The sequence below is a fragment of the Mastigoproctus giganteus genome, chromosome 6 (genome assembly GCF_048544385.1).
Source record: "Mastigoproctus giganteus isolate SK-2022 chromosome 6, ASM4854438v1, whole genome shotgun sequence".
Lineage (NCBI taxonomy): Eukaryota > Metazoa > Arthropoda > Arachnida > Uropygi > Thelyphonidae > Mastigoproctus > Mastigoproctus giganteus.
Window position 1 is genome coordinate 214,716,165 of NC_143580.1, and position 21,885 is coordinate 214,738,049.

At 35.6% G+C, this 21,885-nt stretch overlaps 1 protein-coding gene across 1 annotated transcript; it reads left to right on the forward strand.

Moving 5' to 3' along the window:
• The first annotated feature begins 3,834 nt into the window (after positions 1 to 3,834).
• Positions 3,835 to 21,533, forward strand: LOC150084942 (acylphosphatase-1-like). Its single transcript, XM_090375659.1, has 4 exons — positions 3,835 to 4,065; positions 10,121 to 10,137; positions 16,561 to 16,670; positions 21,097 to 21,533. Exons 1-4 carry the CDS (start codon positions 3,996 to 3,998, stop codon positions 21,209 to 21,211), a joined length of 312 nt encoding a protein of 103 aa, XP_090231785.1. The 5' UTR covers positions 3,835 to 3,995; the 3' UTR covers positions 21,212 to 21,533.
• The last annotated feature ends 352 nt before the right edge of the window (positions 21,534 to 21,885 follow it).

The window sequence follows — 21,885 nt, forward strand, 5'->3', positions numbered from 1 at the left end:
AGGACATACACCTCAGAAGTTTTCATATGGACCACGTAACTCATGTTCATAATCAAACTGCAGTGGGTGAAGAAATTGATCGAAATTTTTTTCTAATTGAAGTTTGAAATTCTTCAAGAGACGCAATCTAATGTTTCTAAAAGGTTTAATATAGGTCTGTTCTGACAAGTTTCAAAACAGTGCATCCGATAGCGAACTGTTAGAAATATTTCAGCCCTGGAGTGAAAGATGCTTGATATGATTTCTATAAAGATAATTTTAAGACTGGTTTGTTTTCGGAACTTGGTGTATGCACAAGTTGAGTTTTTTCATAGTTTTTGATGAAAATTCCATTTCGATTGAATACTTGCATTTTCTTAAATTAATAATATATAAATTTGATAATGTAAAAGCTCCTATTTGTTAGAAACTTTTTGTTACTTTATAATTTAAACATTTCATTAAATTAATGTAGAACTTCTATTCCAGTTCGAATATCGAATTCTACAATAGAATTCAGGAATGTTGTTGTTATATTGGAATAAGGAAATCTGAAAAAAATTTTCTCACTTTTTGCAATCTAATAAGTTATTTTTGTCACTTGAAAAAAAGTATTTTATTTAATTGTATAAGACTCTTAATATTATAGGGCCCGTCCCAATTGAAGGTGCAAGTGAAGTGGCGAAAGGGGGGTTGATATCTAAACTTTTAATGAAATTTTTTTATAATGTATTAACTAAGACTCTTAAAACTCAAAACCTCAAATCTAAAACTCTAGTCCAAATTGTTGACTACGATACTTTCAACAAGCGTGATTAAACAAGTCGCGCTTTTCTCGAATTCAAAATTTTTCTAGTTTTCGAATAAGAGAATGAATATATCACTCTTGCAAATTTCTAGTTCTCGTCGAAATTCACTTTGGTATTCAATAAAGCAGTTATTGTACGAAAATCTACACAAAGACACTCCTTAAATGGAACTGATATTACGAAAAACACAAGAAGCATATGTAATCAGGAGTTGGCGTAAAAGAAAAAGAATAAAATGAATATTTGAAATTCTTTTCGCAGGAGTTATCTCTCTCCATTATTTCAATGTTCTTTCATCCACACCACAAAATTCATCAAAATGAGCCGAATGCGAACTATTTTGAGCATAGAATATCATTTTATTATTCTAATTCCATCGTGGAAACCCACCCAAGAATATGCGCTATTATTAGCATAAAACACCGAAGCCCCACGCCTTATACTTCGTGGATGGCACAGTTGGTATAATCGCCCTCTTCCCCAAGCGTGATTAAACAAGTCGCGCTTTTCTCGAATTCAAAATTTTTCTAGTTTTTGAATAAGAGAATGAATATATCACTCTTGCAAATTTCTAGTTCTCGTCGAAATTCACTTTGGTATTCAATAAAGCAGTTATTGTACGAAAATCTACACAAAGACACTCCTTAAATGGAACTGATATTACGAAAAACACAAGAAGCATATGTAATCAGGAGTTGGCGTAAAAGAAAAAGAATAAAATGAATGTTTGAAATTCTTTTCGCAGGAGTTATCTCTCTCCATTATTTCAATGTTCTTTCATCCACAACAGAATATAGGGCACTCTCCCAGTATGCGCAAGACTTATTCACCAGGAGAAAAACACTAATAGCTATCTACAGCAACGTACACAGAGATTGACAAAAATCGGCGCCAAATGTGACAAAAAAAACTGAAACCCTGCAGAGGACCAGTACTTGGACAAGAAGAGTGCTGATCACACGGAAGAGAAAAGCAAGGACGGGGGAATGCAGCACAGACAGTAGAGAACAGACTAAACGCAGCACAGTTGCAAACAGCTTGATGGCGATCTGAAGAGGACACCCTCGCCCTCTTCACCTATTATTCCCACTTCCTTGGGGGGAGGGGACATTTTTTGTTCCTTCTCCTCCCCCCCAAACTTCTACTCTGGTGGGGCATGGGCATGCCCCACTGAAAACTGGGGCTATCTACTCTATTGGCCCCATATTTCTGTCTTTTCCCCCCAATCTTCGGTCTCCCTCCCTCTCTACCTTCATCATAGCGAAAGCCCCACACGTCAAAAACTTAATATGATAAAATTACCTTACGCCCAAAACTCGGCCTAGCAAACCAAAGCGACATTACCCCAGCGCAGATTTTTTATTTACTTATATATATATATTTTTTTATTTGTTTTTTATTATTATTATTTTTTATTTTTTTATTTTTATTTTTTTTTATTTTATTTATTTTTTTTTTTTTTAAGGTCCTAGCCGCCGAAATCCCAGGAAATTAAGTGGCAGGACCTGCCAGAGTGAATCTACAGCTACTGGGTTCCTGGTCTGCCTCCACGGGGCGTAAGTGGGACAACGTTGGGCCTCAATAGGGGTCCAACGGCTAAATGACCAGATGAACAACGGTACAGAACACAACACATGAACAATTCCCACACACTTTTAAATCTCTGGCATTTCCCAGTGAACTGGTTCACCACAATGAAAGCAACGCGGAGATGGGGGAAACCCCTGGTGCCGTAAGACAACAACACACACTTACACTTACACTTACCACAAAATTCATCAAAATGAGCCGAATGCGAACTATTTTGCGCATAGAATATCATTTTATTATTCTAATTCCATCGTGGAAACCCACCCAAGAATATGCGCTATTATTAGCATAAAACACCGAAGCCCCACGCCTTATACTTCGTGGATGGCACAGTTGGTATAATCGCCCTCTTCCCCACAAAAGGTGGAAAAGGTCCCAGTTCAAATCCAGTCAATAATGCAAGGAATGGCTTTTTTTTTTCTTTTTTTTTTTTTCTTCTAAACGTGGCTTAGTTAGTCGGCTTCATACTAGAGCAGCATGGATTTTTATTCTGCAGAAGGGTTCTTCGTCCAGCCATTATATTATAGACATAATATATAAGGTGCAATGAAGTCTAAGTCGCTTACCTGCCTAAAATCGTGCAACAACCTCATAGCCTCAGTTGATTTCGGGTTAAACATACACGCACACCAGTCTGTTGTAGATTCATGCACTGTAGAAACAGAATGGGTCGTATTAAACATCCGAGAGTCATTCTCGATATTTGTTGCTCCCGTTGTTATCTTAGTAAAACATAATTCCGATCTTCTAGAAGTAAACAGAATTCGAAATGGTTTTAAAAAGAGTAATTGGATATTCCAGTTTGTGCGTTGAATACGAAATTTGTATACAAAGTTATTCCAAATAAAGAAATTAATACATGAGCTTTTTCATCCTTCAGAAATTTTCCATTATAAATTTTTGTTAGCATTAATAAAGAAAATTGAAGATTTATCTGAAATTTTCATAATAGATTCTTTCTGGAGCCATACAGAATATCAAAACTGCAACACTTCCGTAATGACATAAATTCATATAAATAAAATAGAACAAACTTTGATGCTGCACCTTCGTGGAACAGCTGTTTTACCCTTCAAACAAATATAAATTATATTTTAACAGACGAACTAAGATTCATGTCATATTCTCAGGATGCTTAGTCATGGCACAATTTCATTCTACAAAGGACCTTTCCGGGTTATCTTTACAGAAATAATTTTTCCACTGTACGGCGAATGCAGTATAATCAATGCATTATATTGTATTCATTGCACAGTATAGTACAATATAATGTATTCGACTGCAAAAAAATATATCGAAATGAAATACAAGCTGAAAAAAAGTTGACATTTAACATTCCTTAATATAGAAAGGACCCAATTAACTTTCGTTTCAGAAATTGTTTACTATTTCTCTAACCAGCTGATTCTGGAAACTGTAGGCTTATAGAAGCAATCCTCATTTCCTGTCCTCCACTCAGCTCGGTTGTTCCCATTTCTTGCATTGCTGACGCTGCGTAAGCATTACAGCAAAGTGTAGCAGTGAAATATTTTTAGAGTGCGGCGGCGAAAGTAAGTTCGCGCTGCCACTAGTAACCCAGTGTAAGTGTAACAGGAAAGGGGAAATAAAGTGTCAGCGATGTCTCCTAGTCATTCTTCGGGCCCTTTACTTATACAGGTGGATTTTGAGGTGTTTGGGGAGATTCACGGTGAGTTACTTGGTATTTCATACTGATTTTCAGTTTGAAGTTTATTTTAAGTTGCATTCAAGCCAAAACAAAGCAGACACTTTCCATCTGACTCTCTGATCACCCTTTTGTTCCCGTTGTGGGACAAAACGGCTGATTCCCCTTCTCAAAACATAATGTAATATCTATTTATTTATTTATTCAGTTGGAGATCATAATCTCACCCCTGGATAGCAAGATGCTAGCAGGATCTACATTTTCATTTTAACAAAATTAGAATGAACAAAAATAGAATTAAAATTTAAAATGAGTAGTTGATTGGAAAGTTTTAATGTTAACAAAGGGACTTTTCATGGTGTGTAACCAAAACGATTATTTTGATTTGTTTAATTATTAGTTTAGTTTTATTATTATCATTTCTACAGTATTGCGTTATTCTCATTATTATAAATAAATTATATTGTATTTTATTATTTTTATTTGCGAAAATGCAAAAATTATAACACCTGTTGTTGATAGAGGAAGAATAACCCTAAGAGTTTAAAAAGGTGTTTGAAGTTGAATTATATTTTTAAATTTTAAAAAACAATTATTCACCAGAATGAGCGCATTCTGGTGCTAGCTCTAATGGTTGAGAAATGAATAGTACTCGCATCTATGGAATCTTTACATGTAGCAGAGTTATGGTGAAATGAACCATATTACCATATTACTGGAAGTTCTCGATACTAAGGAAGGGCAGCATTTCCTTATTTGCATCCGCGCGTTTGAAGGTCTTGATAAAGCTGTGAGACTTATGAATTGCGACAGCGAATATATGGAAAGTTGTTTTCGTTTCAAGAGTAAATTGCAAGCTGATATCAGCGGACATGAAATCGGTTCTAGAGCTTAATTTTTCACAGTTATACATTTCCCATTATAGCTTAATTTTTCACAGTTATACATTTCCCACAATAGCACACTGACACTACTTAGTTACCTGAAAGCCTTTGCGAGTAGCGTATTGTATATAATCACCGTCGTCCCACATTGGGTAGAAAAAGCCTGAATTCGAATTTCCATAAATGAATTTTTATAGGCTGAACGTGACTGAGTTAATTGATCTTAAACGAGTGTTTCATGGTTTCTTCTACCAGAAAGTCGAGTTTTTCATCCAGCATAACAACAAACCAACCGAATAACACTCGCAGTTACAGACACACTATACTGATGCTTCATAGCCTTAGTTGCTTAACATACTCCTGACCTAATAATTTGAAGTCCACTGGTTATGCTGATTTACTATCGAAAGTCCATTAGTTAATACAGATTTACTATTGAAAGTTATAGCCCTGTCTACTTTTTTAATTCAATTATTCATACTCTTTCTTTTAAAAGTTTACGTTCTGGCATTTTATTACACTCATAGTTAAAATATAAAGAAAGTGGTAAGTGTACACAGTAATTTCTTATGTAGAAGGTCAGGAAAACCAAACCTTTAATAGCAATGCCAAGGAGTCACTTATACTTATGCTATAGGCATCAGTAATGCCAAGGAGTCACTTATGCCTACAGATATAAGTAATTCGTTGGCATTACTGTTATTGTGCTATATGTGTACTTGAGATATTTGGCCTCTTTAGTACTGTACTGAAAATTGATTTTTGTAAACAATGTCTCAATATGAAAGCGTGCTTGTTGTAAGACGTTTATAATCTGAAAAGTTTTATTTTCGAGAACTCAAAAAAGTAAACCCGAAAAACGTAATTCTTGACGAATTCCATGAACTGTGTTCGTCTAACGAAGAAGATTAATAATTTTTTCAGTATTAAAAGATGAGAAACAATGTATATTTATGTAAAAATAGGATGTAATAAATACATTGATATTAATTCACATTTTTCTAACACTAAGCACTTCCCTTAATTCAAGCTTAGGATTGTATACTTGGTCGATCCTAAATAAAATTCTACACAGTTTAAGCTACTTTTAATGAGTCCTTTAGTCTGTCTTGACTAGGACGGAGTGAAGAAAATTACGATTGGTATACCTTCTCATGAGGCATCAAAATTTGAGGGTTCCCTAAATGAATTTTGGGGAACCTCAAATAAATAAATAAATAAACTCAAATTTATTGTAAATATTAAATAATAATAAATAATATGGTTCCAAAAAAGGTTTTCTTAAGGCCGCGATCCCAGCTACTCAGCTATAGGGTTTAAAAATTGAATTCTTAATTTGTAAATGAATGTCCCAAAAATGTTTTTCACACATCTGGCTAAGGTAAAAGTTACAGCTGGTGATCGATATTATATACAGATGATGATTCAAAGAGATGGAGCATCCTTGTTGACATTGGCATTCATTATTTTAACGGATAATCAGTTATAACGTCTACAGGTCATTTCATCATTCGCGTTTACTGTCTATTTGATGCTTTGCCAAATTCTAAACTGGTGCTTTTGATGCTCTATTTAACGACCATCAAATACTTGCTATTTAGTTGAATAGATGTAGAACAGACATATTTAGCACATTCAGTTGTGTAGATGAAGAAGGGAAAATAGACTGTGAGTGAGCTGAACGCACGCTATGAAATGTATTTTATGAAACTAATTGTATGTCTATCATTGCAATTAAAGATTTTATTATTATTATTTGGAGTGTCAAAACGTTTCAATGATTAACTAAAGAAAATTGGAAATACTGGCCTCGTGATACTGGTTCGTTCGTTATGTCAGTGGTATTCAGTGGAATACCACTAACATCACGAATTACTGTCTTAAATGATATATGTTATTCCTTCGAATTTTTTTTATTTTTTATAATAAAACTGTTGAGAGCTTCGCAAAGATAAAATTAAAAACGAATTAAATTTGGTAGCCTTCAGTTTCCGATTGATATTATTTCTTTAAAATTTCTTCATATCATTTAACAATAGAAAATACAAGAATTTTTTTATTATTCAGTGTATCAGTGTATACACGGAATAATTTTAATTTTAATTATTTAGTGCTTATTATAATATAATTAAATAATAAATGATAATAATAACTTACGTACCAGTCTAACAGTTTATGTGTTGTTAGAGGGTGCGCGTATCGCATCAAAGCAGACGTAATCTGTTTCAGTAGTAAAAGCAATGTCAAATATAAAATCGCATTGAGTCTGTGAAAACATTTGTAAACTATGAATAACACAAAGTCATATATTAGAAGATGAAGGTAGGCCAAATATCAAATAAGTTCAGCAAAATTGATTTGAAAAGTTTCAAACAAGTATGTTTTCAATTTGTATTCGTTACACTTCTGCAGATTTTTTTTTTTTTTTTACATTCTTTGATTAGGCAGAAAATAATGCTCAGTATTGTCTATATTATATTGAATATAATATATTCACTATAATATAGACAATATTATGTTTGTCTATGTTATATTGAATCTATAAGAAATTGTATTTCAAGAACTTTTTTCTTATCACACATATAGCTGTGGGCGGTTATTGTATAACTGTTATTTATTCACCTGCCTGCTTGTTATCTGTCTGCCTGTCTTAGAACTTAAATTCTTCCACTGAATATGGTTCAAGAACATCTGGACTACGTCAGGCTATTTAAAAATACCTTGAAGCGGCTCTAGAAACGTTGGCAATATACCAACATTTGCAAAGTGTTTCTTCGACATAACCCTTAAAAAAAAAAAAAAAAAAAAAAAAAAAAAAAAGCTCCTTCTTATCTAAGAGAGTGTCGATATTATTTGGAGAATATAATAACGAAGAAAAATATTTCAGCTTTCTTATTTAAAAAAATATATATATATTTGTATTATAGAATTTTTCGATCTTAGACTTTAAAGTACTTCTTAAAAATTCATTTATATTTGGTTCGTCCAGTGAACTAACTACATATTTCTAAATAATAACTCGCAATTATTTCCATTGGTGAAGGGAATCTATATTTTTTCAGAAGTTTTAGTGGAATATATGAACGTCAGAAACATTTCTGTTATGTAATAACATCAGGAAGTGCTACAGTTTTCTCCAGTTACAGGAAAGTTGATGTGATTGCACACAGCAGAATGTCAGCGTATTGCTGGTTGAAGGTGGACTTATGCCAATGAACGAACTTTTGGCTAACGATGAATAAGAATTCCTAAACATTACGATGAACAAGTGGATGTAGCTCAAATTACTCTCATTAATTTTTCTACAGAGCGGTAATTTTAGATTTTACTCTCGATATCCATTGCACTGAGTTTTTTTACTTCTTAATTCTCAAGTGAAAATATTCCCTTACTTCCTGAATAATTAACAAAATTCTTTTACAGGTTCTTACAAAATATTTTATAAAATTTGACTACGTTTTCAGTGTTTCACATATGGAAAACCAATGAGAGATAGCAAAAGGTGTTCATGATGGTACTATAGTAAAACTAAATGCAACTAGGTGTAATATCATAAGAGCTTGAAATTATCTATATAATATCGGTGTAGATACACCATAGCTCTTAATATAAAAACTTAATGTACACCTTTTGGCATCTCTCATATTGTGGGATTAACTTCATAATTGGGTTGTTATGTTGGCAATACCAGGGCAATACCTGCCCACCCACCGATGAAAGGCCAACAAGCCTTGAAACGGTGTCGTCTGGGTGGTGGTGGTAACAATAGACTTCTCTATTAATGAAGCGTTACTTATTCGAGATAGTGCAATATCTCGTATCCCGGAGTATTTCTACACCGATATTATATAGATAAGAATTAAATGTAAAAAATATAAATATAAACGTTGATAACTAAAATTAAATTCCATTTCGAAAAATGCGTGATTAGTGACAGGGAACAGTTCTTGCGACCAACTTCCCACGAGAATCCTCGACCTTCAACATTTTTTTTATTTTTATTTTTTTTTTGATCCGTAGCCAAAAGAGATCGGAAGCTTCTGTTATAAAAAAAAATTACCTTTTGAACAAAAGTTACAGATTCTAAGGAAATTAATCTCCTTATTTCAAAAATACCAAAATTATATCTCTATCACGTCTCTATTGAAAGATACTGAAATTTTAGTAACTAATAATAATAATAATAATAATAATCTCTCATTATGGTAATATTCCAGCGACCTTGGTCCATCGTGGATATGTCCTGATGAAAGCGTTTCTCCCTTGCTCATCACTTACATTTCCAAAATTCGACGGGAAAAAAACTGAGATGGGAATGAAGTAAAATGAATTTTCAAAGCCATTCGGCAGTCCATTTCCTCATAACATATTCTTAGTAAAATTGACACCAGTGCTTCATAATTATCTTCCTTCCTTCCTTCTGCTAAGAAGGAAATAATCCTTAAAAATTAATACGAATGTTACATTACGTTCCTGAAAACCACACAGAATTTTAAAACAGGATTTTAAACTGTAAAAGTACTGAAAATGATGATGATCCTGATTTCCATAAATCATACTGGTTTTTAAAAGTACATCGAATTTATTAATGTAAATTCAGTGTCGTGTTTTTCTTCCATTAATAATACTGTACCTCCATTCTTTCTCTCCATTTCTTCCATCTCTGTCTCATGTTTCATTTCATCTCATCGCATCTCTGTTTCTTCCCTTCCAATGATACTAGTTTATTTTTGGCATTTGTTTTTATTTATTTATTTATAAATAAAATTTTTAAAACTTCTTTATTTTGAACGCGATAAAATTCGAACAAAATAAATTACCATGACAACTGAAATATAATAAAATAAAAAGAAATACTCCACTAAATGACGATAAATTAACCAAAGATTAATTTTTAAAAATTGGATTTTTAAGTCTAATTTTAGTCTTAAGCTCATCAAGAAAGAAGAAATAAGTTTTTGTTTTTTTTTTTTTTGTTTCTGAAAACTTTAGTTTTCTTAACTTTTTGGTTTTCTTTGACCTTTTAGTTTTCTGTGCCCTTTTCAAAATAATCGATTCAGTTCTCTCCTGTCTTGGCTTTAATGCATTTTGTTATACTGTACTTGTAATGTAGAATATAGTTGTATTAAAAAAATTCTTTATATATGCAACGTACAGACTAACTGGCTAAAGTTTTCATTTTTTTTTTTTTACAGGTGTTCAATTTACAAAGGTGAGTATTCTTTCTTTTTTTTCCTCAGACTACAAAATGCCCAAGTTTGCTTTGTATGAATTCAGCTACATTTTTGAAATATATTTTTAAATATCTGCTGAAATAGAACTAGAAACAAGATAGCTATTATAATAGTGCATGAACATGAACAGCCATTCTTTTCTTTTCCATGTTTCAATTGACATTAAGCGACAATTTACACATTTATATCATGCTGTACTGTGTGCCCTCTGGTGATGATCAGTGTATATTTGTCATTAAGAATAAAAAATAAAATAAAATTGAATTAGCCTTATATATTTTCTAAAAGTGTTTTAGTGAACTTAATATTTCTTTTAACGATTTGTGTCATCAGAATAGCATGTGAAAAATAAAGATATCAAATTTTCATAATATTCAAATCAGACTTCTGACATTCAAATATTACGAAAAAGAAATATTCTTACGTGAAAAAAAGTTTTGTTTTGTTTTTGTTTGCTTATTTTGGCAATACCAATTTAAATCACCAGGAGCTGCTATTGATTTCTACTGTGGGCAAAGAAATTCGACAGTAGCGGATGTTGGAAAAATATTAAAATTATATTTTAATGTTGAAAAGATATTATTATTATTGTTGCTCTTATATTATTTCTCCCTGATTGGGGGATTCCACTCCGTGACGGGTAGTGCTACCAAGTACACAGGGTGGTTGTTGTTATGTCTGGTGTTACTGTTGGTCGAGGAACTCTCTGACTGTCCCACAGGTGTTCAGGATTGCGACTTTCTGGAGTTCCTGGTAGGTGTTCGCTGGGAGACCTATTGCTGCTAGGCTGCTATGTAGAGTGTTTGTCACCATACCGGTGGTTGACACGATGATGGGAATGGTCGTTACTTCTTGCATATGCCACATCTCCTTGACCTCATGTCTCAAGTTCGTGTACTTCCTAATTTTTTCCTCGTGGGTTTTCTGGACATTGCTAGTGTTGGGCACCGCTAAGTCAATCAGGTAGGTAGCCTTTTCCATCTTGTCCACAAGGGTTATGTCCGGTCTGTTGTGCGGGATGGTCTTATCAGTTATTATGGCGCGGTCCCAATACAGCTTGTGGGTTGGGGTCTATAGTACTGCCTGTGGTTTGTACTTGTAGTATGGTACACTTTCTTTGGTCAACTGGTATTTCCTCTCTAGCTTCTGATGTATTATCCTAGCTACCTGGTCGTGTCTATGAGTGTACTCAGTCTGGGTCATGTGTTGGATCGTTTCTGAGGCCAGGTGGCATCGTCGACATGTGTCAGCTGACATTCCGGGCTCCTTTGCGATGTATTTTCTATAGTTTCTGGTGTCGATTACCTGGTCTTGGATATCCAGCATGAATGCTTCAGTCTCGGGGAAGAGCGTCCCGCTTGTGAGCCATGCATTGGAATAAGTTTTATCGATATGACCTTGATGGAGGTCATTGTAGTGTCTTCTTTGCCCATCTTTCTAACTTCGTTTCTTGTGCCGTCTGGGCGGAGGGGGATTCCTCGCTTAGGTTGAGTGGGGTATACCACTTATCTATCTTCCTTATGGCCTGGTGGAGTGGTGCTGTGTTGTTCTCGAAGTAATCCTTCAGGTTAACTGTCGCTGTTTTCTGTTGCTCTATCAGGTCTATCAGGCCCCTTCCTCCCTCTTTCCGAGTTATTGTTAGTCTCTCCACTGCTGACTTCGGGTGGTGTTGGCGGCTCTTAGTCATCATTGTCTTTGTCTTTCGCATGATATCTTCTAGCTCGGTGTTAGTCCAGTCTATGACCCCGAAGGTGTATGTTAGTACTGGAGCTGCATAGGTGTTTATGGCTTTAATTATGTTCCTTCCGTTCAATTTTGCTTTCAGCAGGCTTCTGAGTCTCTGATGATATTTTTCGGTCAGGCACTTCTTGATTTTCTTGTGCTCTAACTGCTGAGCCTGCATCATCCCTAGGTATTTGTAGGTCTCTCCTTCTGTCATAGCTTCGATCTCTTTACCAGTCAGCAGCTGGTAGTTTCGGCCGACTAATTTTCCCTGGTGCAGTGTGTGGGTGTTGCATTTTTCTAGACCAAATTCCATCCTGATGTCCTTGCTGAATTCTTCGGTGATCCGGAGTAGTTGCTGGAGTTGCTTCTCGGTTGCCGCGTAGAGCTTGATGTCATCCATATACATCAGGTGGGTGAGGGTATACAAGTTCTTTCTTCCTTCTTTGAGGTTATATCCATACTTGCTGCCGTTGAGCATGGTGGATAGCGGGTTAAGTGCTAGACAGAACCATAGTGGGCTCAGAGCATCTCCCAAAAGATTCCTCTTCTAATGGGGATTGGCCTGGTTGTGATGTTCTCGACCTTAATGGTGGTACTCCATTTCGCCATTGTTGCTCCTAAGAAGTTTGTCACTATCGGATTGACCTTGTAGATCTTCAGGGTCTCTATTGGCCAGCTATGAGGTACGGAATTATAGGCTTTGCGGTAATTGATGTAGGCCGTGTATAGGTTGCGGTGCTTCTTGAAGTCTTGCTCCATAACTGTGGCATCTATGGTTAATTTCTCCTTGCATCCTTTGCTCCTCCGCTTGCATCCTTTCTGCTGTTCGGTCATTATGTTCTTACTCTCTAAGTGGTCTGATATCTTCTTGGTTATGGAGCTGGTTATTATTATTATTATTATTATTAGCCATATGATGCAAGGAAGCCTTAGACTTTTGGTGGACCAGCCAAAAAAAAAAACATTCCTGATTTACCCTGAGAGAGAGAGAGAGAGAGAGAGAGAGAGAGAGAGAGAGAGAGAGATAGAATTAGAAAGGATTCACCAAGAAAGAGAAAAATGATATCCAGCATCCAGCTCAGGATCTTGAGTGTGCCAAGCCCATACTCACCGGATGTGAGCCACTGGGGTTAAATATGATCGTATAAGCAGTGAATTCATTTCATCATCTCATTAAAATAAAAGAATTTTCATATTTATTATTTTACATGTTGATGATATAACCATTTATCAATTTAAAAAACACAGCAAACTGCATTAAAAATATAAATTTTGCATGCATAAACACGGTAAATATTCATTTTTTAAAGACTGATATTCCCAATTCCTCAAACACATATTCCATAACAACGTCCTGGATCTGTGTAATAACTTGGAGATCGACTCAGTTGCTTTCAGCAATGATATTGCGTAAAAATCTACACTGGAGTTCAAAAGCTAAGGAACAAAACAGAAAAATGTGAATACTGCAAAAACCTTTTGCTACATGTTACTGAAATATTCGTTTTAATGTTTCTTCATAATGTACAAAGAAGATTTATCGGAGAAGGGGGTAACCAAGAACCTTCCTTCTTAGAGCATTCCAGGCATGCTCTTGGATTAAAATCTGGCTGCTCATCCATATGGACTTATTCTCCATCTGTAAGCACTGGTTCACTACGAGAGCTTTGTGAGGACATGCATTATCGTCCATTAGAAGAAAGTCTGGGCTAGTTTTTTCTAAAAAAGGGCGAAACATATGACATTTTCACAATGTCAGTTATCTTGAAATTGCACTGCGAGCTATAAATGCGAAATACCGAGGGTCCCAAAACGCTTTTTTATGGTTACATATTTGCATATTGCAACAGGTTGTGTGGCCTTTGTTTATGGGTCTTTATTTGTTTAATATTAGAAGATGGAAAAGAGGATTTCCTACACAAAGGTACCTTCATTAACTAAGTAAAATTACATTAATATCAACTTTTCGGATTCGCTTTGAGATTCGGTTCTCAAGACAATCGATTTACCTTTGAGGCGACTGGTGGAGTCCATCGCTTTTACAGTATAGCATTTTGTCTTGGGAACGGAATCCATCGAGGATCTGAAACGTTCACATCAGTCGCAATTTCATTTTATTATTTGAATGTGCCTTAGTATAGGAAATTCTCTTCTCCAGCCGTGTCAATCAACCTGTTTAAGTTGCATTTATACGTGGTTTGTATTTTTTACCCTTTCAGTTTGTTTTGCTTCACAAATGACGAATATTTGATTTTATTTGTATTAAAAATGTACAGTAATCTTTCGATTTAGGAATAGTCCACCTTGTGAAACAAGAATTATTGACGTCACGAATTCGATTTTTAATTCAATGCCTTATCTTATGAACTTTTGTTCAACTTCCAATCCGCCTTTTTAAAGAAAAAAATAAAATAAAATACTTTCAAGATTTATTCAATTAACCTCTGTTGTACGTATATGTACACTCAATAGCCAATTTCTTAGGCGCACTATCATTTTAATGAAATTAAGCGCGCTTCTTCAGTAACAGCGTCATGTATTTGTGCCATGTGGTATTAAGCAGGTGGGCAGATACGTAGGGACGCTGTATTTGTGTAATTCAGAGCGAGAATGGACAAGTCGAAAAATTTGAATGACTTTGAATATGGAACGGTAGTCAGTGTCAGATGCACTGGTATGAATATCTCGGAAAGCACCCATGCTGGCATTTTCACGGACGATTGTGCCTCGGGTGCCTTGAGATTCATCCAATAAGTAAATAATATCCAGCCAATGATAATCCTGTGGTCGGAAACAGCTGTTGATGCTAGAGGCTATGAAGGCTGACAACACCGGTACTAGATAACAGAAAAACTATAAGTCAAATAACAACACAGTACAATAGTGGTTACCAAAGAGGCATATCAGAACGTTCAACTTGTCGTGCCTTCTCACGGATGGGGTATCGCAACCGACGACCGAACGGGTTCCACTTCTGTCAGCAATAAACAAAGTACAGTTTCAGTGAGCCCAGAACACCAACATTGGGCCCACACTGTAACCGTACAGCAACAACACTGTCACCAATAACGGTAGAAGATTGGAAAAACATTGTCTAGTCTGACGAATCCCAGTTTCTGCTGTTTCACGCAGATAAAAACAGCATGAGCCCATGCCAAGTGTCAAAAATGCACGCTGGTGGTGGAAATGTAATGCGTGGGGAGTATTTTTATTTATTTTTTTTTTTTTCTTGTGTATATTGGTCTCCTTGATACAAATAGAAAACATTTGGATGTCATAGATTATCTGGAAATTGTTTCCGACCAGGCGCATCTATCCGTGACTGCACTGTATCTATCTCAATAGGTTCTTCCAACGTGATAATACTACGTTAGAAGACTACAATTGTATAGAACTGGTTACAGGAACATGAGAATTCAGCCTACTGCGGTGGCCTCCCCAGTCATCAGATCTGAACCTGGTGTGTTAGTTGTCTGACGGCACCGAGGATTTCACCCATCTGCGCAATCTGAATCTGGTTAATTGTCTGACGGCACCATGGGTTTCCCGCAATCTGGTGTGGGATGAAGTGGTACGAGTTCTTCGGAGTAGAAATCCGCAACCAACCAACTTTTTCAAAAATTGCAGGAACTGAGTCAACATGGCCATCATTCCTGTGGCATGCTTTCAACCCCTCGGTCCATTCTGCGACGAATCCAGGCTGTTGTGAGGGCTAAAGGATGCCTGCTCACTAAATAGTGGATTTACCTAATAAAGTGACCACTCTGTGTATATTATTGCATAAAGCAATTTTTTTTTTTTTTTTTTGTAAAAGAGTATTACTATGATATTTTCTTTATTTTCTCAATCGTTAATCCAGTATGAGATCTTCCTGAAGATTTGTGAGTTTAAGGGCACGAAAATTCTCGTGGGCACAAATAATAATAATCTGAGTATTTTTTCAGTATTATTTAACATTAGAGGTATACTTATTTAGAGCGAGATGTCAGTAGCTCGAACCCTCTTTGTCGCTTTATTCTGCTGGCTCTGTCTATCATAAAAAAAAAAGAAAAAACAAAAAGCGCTTAGAAATATTTATTGTGCGGTATATAAAAGGTCTGACGTAGCCGAGTGGTCATGAGAAAGAGTGCATAGCACGCGTTCCTTGAGTGACCGGGGTTCAAGCCCGTGACTACTAAATACGATAAATATTTGTATTGACGATTTAGTGTAAATCTACTGACTTGGTTGTCGTGCTGGAGTATAAACAGAAAATTTTTTAAAAAATTTAAATTATTATTAAGAGCGGAAACTTTGAAAAGATATGAACTCAAAAAATTTTAACAAACGGTACACTTTGAACTTAATATTAAAAGAGTAAACGTATCAACTGAAACGATGTTCTGACACACACTTCTGTCACTCAAAAGAAATGAAACGAAAAGTAACTTACATCTTGTTTTGACATGATACCGTACTTGGGCAAGAAAACAGCTGTAGTAAAAATAACAACGCTTATTAAAAATAGCTCGTTTTAAAGATTTCTGAACTCTAATTGCAGAAATTAGAGTATTACCATCCGATCGTATTTGCATGCTCTTTCAAATGTTTCCTTCTGTAAAGCGATACATGCTCTGGTAACTGACAGTTGATGTAATTGCTGAAGAAAGATGTTTTTTTTTTTTTTTTAATTTCAGTATGCTCGTGAGATGTGTAGCCATTTGGGATTACGAGGATGGATTCGTCTGTCACGGTGGGGGACCATTCTTGGACAGTTACAAGGCGAAAAGGAACGAGTTGACGAAATGTGAGTATCTGCACGTGTTTCTAAAACTTCTTTGGCAGCCTCAACTTTATGACACGCCACTCCAAAACACACAATTCCATGAACACAATTCAGTTCATTGAACGTGTGTTGTCATCTAGAAAGGGATAATCAGCTGACTTGGTAAAAGAAAATCCATTCGGGGTTGAAGGAACTAGAGTGTTTGAAACCTACGCTGTGTCCAAAATGTCTGTCATTAATTGGTATAGTTTGAAAAGTATCTTTTCGTATGGTTCTTTGAAGGATTCTCATTTCTTGTTTACTTTGGAGGCTCTCGTATCGAAAGCTAGTCGGAGAATCATTTTCCTCACAGAAAGTTTGAGCCAACATTTCAACGAATAATATTTAACTTGCGCATCTTGTTAACATTAATATGGAATGAGGGTTTTCGATGTTACAAGAAACCTGATCACAAAACAATGTACGTACATCTTCCGACTTGTCTGTTAAAAAAAAAATAAAACTGTGGCCACAACTGAACTAAACAGTTTACCGTAGTGGCACAATTATAGATAATTATTTAAAAAAAAACGAGAAAAACTATAATGCTTGCAATTGATTAAGACGATGGAATTTTTAACTATGGAGATATTACCGAAGGGGAAAAAAAAAAAAAACTATGGTTGATTCTTTACTTTTCTGAGGGCTCATATTAGAATTCTCGGCCATTCATTTATACATTTCTCTTCACATGCACCCCCGCCTAAAAGTTAAGAATCACAGCGTGTGACAGTAGTTTTCGTTATTTATTTATTTATTTTTATTTTTTGAAATTAGCTACGACAGTGTAAGGTTTAATATAGAAAATCGACACGCCACAAAGCATTTTAAGATTTTTTTATTAAGCAGGGAAAAATTTTAATTAACAACTCTGATTTTTCATCAAAATACCGTCCACGAGATTTTATCACTGTCTTACACAAACGTCGCAATCTGGCGATTAATTTTACAGTAGTGTCTTGTCTAACATTCCAAGCGACCTGCAAGTTCCTCATAAATTTTGTGAAAATGGGCAGGCAGACTTCGAGGATTGACGGTCTAGATGATCACATAAAAGCTCTATTCGGTTTAAGTCAGTCGATTGGGATAACTACACCATAATTTGCATAATCCCATCCTCTTGTTTAGTTGCTAGAAAGTCCCTGTATAGATTAGAGCTCTGCTTCGGGTCATTATCTTGTAATATAAAATTTCTTCCACAAAGTCGAAGTAGAATACTGCATTATGTTCAAGAATGTTTTTATGGCGTTCTTTTCTTAAAATTCCTTCAATTCTGACGATGTCACCTAGATCATGATGGAACCACCACCATGCTTGGCTGTAGGCACTAAACAATGTGGCACCATTTTTTCTCTTCACTTGATCTTCTCATATAAATTCTACGCTTGGATCCATAAATTTGAATTTGGATTCATCCGTCCACAGTACGTTTTCTCACTCTTCAGTTGTCCAATGTTGATGGCTCCTAGTCCAAGCCACCGTTTCTTTCGATTTTAATAACAGTTTTCGGACCGCTACACGACATGAAGACCTGCTTGTTTAGGACGAATGTACAGTGGATGTAAACATAGGAGTTTCTTAGTTCCTATTGAACTCAGTTCGGATTTCAGGTGTGGTAAATCAATTTCGTTTAGAAATCAGTGTTATCTTGTGCTTCTATTGTTACGAGTGGTCGTCCTGATCGTGGCTTGTCCATTAAACTGCTAAGTCTCCTTGAATCTTCGAATGGTCGTTTGTACTCCTTCAAATGAAAGAGTTGGTGGTTTTTTTTTTTTTTGCAAATACTCTTTCCATGGAATAACTTTCTTTATAAGAGTTATAATAGTACTTTTTTTTCAACGCTCAGTTCCTTATTTCTTGCCAAGTTTGTCTCGAAACACATAAAACTTACACTTAACACTCTTTCTGAATGACGGGTGGTCGATTTTCTAAGTTACAGCTTTTAATCCTCGGTTTATATTATTGCAAAACACTCTAGAATCATGTACCACATTCAGGAACCTTTAACAATATTCTACCACATTCACGAGTCTTCTAAACCTTTCTCGATTATTCTAGAAATTTCTTAAATATTTTAAGTTTTTTGATTTTTATACATCAGAAAATATTTCAATAAAAATTGGTAAACAAGTTTCCCCTATTTTAATAAAAACTTTGAAAATTTAGAAAAATGAAACGTGATTCCAAACTTTTAGGTGAGAGTGTACTTCTCACTTCGGTCCGCCCAACTTCCTTTTCTTGCTCCCAGATACCATATCCGTTGTTCGTGCAGTCAGCACGCACCACTTTTGTTACTGTTTCATTTCAAAAGTTGATGACTACGTTAAAGCTTCTTGAAATATGAAAAAGTGATGGCCAAATAGGGTAAGAGCCGAACTCTACGATGAATTTGGGAAAAGTTTGAATTTAAATTTTTGGATGAGGTCACGCGTCGTCATGATTCAAAAACAACCCCTTTGAGAGCAGTAATCGGCTTTTTTGGTAATTAACAGGTTTCAATTCTCAAGCATGGCATAGTACTGTTCACTATTAACAGTCTGCTCTGTACATGGTCCTGGCAGCTTTTGAGGATGGATCCCTTGCAATCCAAAAACAAAGACTTTGTTTTTCAACGGTAAGAGAATATGAATGATAACTTTGCTGGCAGAAGGCACAATTTTGAATTGCGTGGTCTTTGGCGATGAAGTATTCCAAACCTTAAGTCTACAAGGGTTTAATTTTCTCAGACTACAGAATTCGAATTGCTGCAGCTGAACAGTGCTGAAGTCGACATGTTCAAACTGTAGCAGCGTGAGACACACTGCAAGCCCAATATCATTTTTGAATTTTGCCCATTAAGTAACACGCTTCGTTTCACAAGAGCGCATTTTGACGTTACCAGTATTTAATATATGCAAAAATTGAAGTTCGAATGTCAATTTTTGGAGGGTCGGAGCTGTCATATGAGGTCACGCTTTACTTCTGAATTTCCCCTCTGCATTGTAAATCAGTATGTTCTGTTCACCCCAAGTTAATTTCATACTGCAGATAAGTGCGTCTACAAACATTGTTGTTTGTGTGCAAAATTTCTATGGAATTCGCTATACGCTAGAGAATACCATCAGATGTTCCGCACTGTAAATTAATATGATGTACACTCACTTGCCAAAAAATTAGAAACCTTTTGCAATTGGCGTCAACAGATAATTAAGTGTGCCGTACGAAAATATAAGTTGTCACGTGGTATGATCACAAGTTCCTTGGTATCAGATAAATACGGCACGCTTTCTTGGGGCTTTTCATCGATCCAGTCATGAGAGAGACAGGTGATCTTTCAGATTTTCGGAAAGGTGCTATTGTTAAAGCATATTTAGTAGGAGCCACAATTGAGAAAACAGGAAATCACTGGTGTGTGGAAAGTAGCCATCTCAAAAGTATACCACGAGTAAAAGATGAAAGAATTCAGCTCTCAAATGAAGAAATGCGACAGAAAGTGGGAATTCCAAGGATGAGACCACCGGAATTTAAAGCGAATTGTGTGTCAGAATAGAAAGGTCCAGTGTGCAGCAAATGACGGGAAAATTCAATTTAGGTAAAGAAAGACCCATTTCCAACCGAAATATTCCGCGAATTGAAGAATCTGGGATTTGGTTGTCATGTGCCTATAAACCAATTCTTATCTGTAAAAAACTGGTGTCGCCAAAGACAAGTGGTCTGACGAGTCTCGATTTACGCACCAAATAGAGTGAAGGTGTGGCATGAACCTCATGAAGCCATGCATCTAGGCTGCTTCCCGTCCATCACTCCAAGCTGCTGGAGGTCGCTTGAAGTGGTGGACACGGCAGTCTGTTGTTTGGGGCAAGTTCTGTTGGCACAATCTGAATCCACTCATACCGTTAGAAGGTCGTATTGCCTCCAATGAATATCTTTCTGTTGTATCGGGTTAACTTCTTACAATGCTTCATTTTTATCGGATTGCGATTGATGGATTCTTTCGAGACGACAACGCAACTATCCACTGTGCAAAAATTGCATCCGAATGGTTCAAGGAACATTCCAAAGATTTCCATCATCTACCTTGACCGCCTAATTCTCAAGATCTGAATCTAGTTAAGAATATCTGGGATATGTTTAAAAGGATAATTCAGCTTCGCAGTTCTCTACTGACCATAATAGAACAGCTAACAAATATTCTGATCGAATAATGGTCAAATCTGGAGTTTAACTTCCTTAGACACCTAGTGGAATCGATTCCAAGACATGTGCAGTGGTTGTAATTCTGGCAAAAGATTTTTAATATTTTGGTCAGCAAGTGTATGTAAGCTAAAGTATTTCGCATTTTATGCTCCTAACTTTAATATTGATAAAATGTTCTTACATTCTTTTATTTAAATTTATAATTTAAAAATATATTTATCATTTTTTACAGGGCCTTATGGCTAAGGTTACAAGGAAGTCCCGGAGCAAAAATTGACCACTGTGATTTTCGAAATTGGCAAATAATTGACGGTTTGGATTATCGTTCTTTCAGTGTCAGATTCTGAGATCGACTTCGACCATGCGGATGCGTATAGCCAGAAGGGAGAAGGAAAAAGGAGAGTCGAAAGCAAAGTATAGAGAAATTTTGAAATTGCACTGTTTAGAAAGTTAAGAGATGCTATTATCCATGCGGACAGCCATTTTATTGTACGATTTCCTTACTTGGCCCACTATGTATTAATCTCTTCGAATATATTCGTTTTTGTGGTTTACTATTTCGAATCCCGATTTGATTTACATATTATTATTATAATTTGTCCTTTTGTGGACTGTGTTGTTATTGTTCCAAGAAAATAAAGACAATTGTGTTTTATTTTTTTATAACAAGCAGTATTTTACATTGAAATATTAACTTATAGAAAATTACATCAGATCTGTAATTTCTATTTCCTGATTTTTTTCGGGGCACTGAACGAGTTGGCTATTCTAGCAGAATGTTAACTCAAAGAAAAAAAAAGGTTGGCAATAGTGCAGACAGCAATATTTATAGAACTACGGGGGCTTAACCTAGAAATTTGTGTCACTGAATCCCCTTCGATTTTTTTTATTTCATTTTAACAATAGAAACAGCTAGAATTACTTTTTACCAAAACCAGAACGACAAAGACCGAAGTAGGGTGGGGAGGGGTCCTAGAACTGTGCACTCAGAATTAATGTTTTACATTCACCAATACAATAA

What these genes read in the sequence shown, in the direction of transcription:
- LOC150084942 (XM_090375659.1), top strand. Translation starts at nt 3,996, where the DNA reads ATGTCTCCTAGTCATTCTTCGGGCCCTTTACTTATACAGGTGGATTTT. An exon ending in AAGGAACGAGTTGACGAAAT is followed by an intron (nt 16,671 to 21,096) that starts GTGAGTATCTGC and finishes CATTTTTTACAG; the next exon opens with GGCCTTATGGCTAAGGTTAC.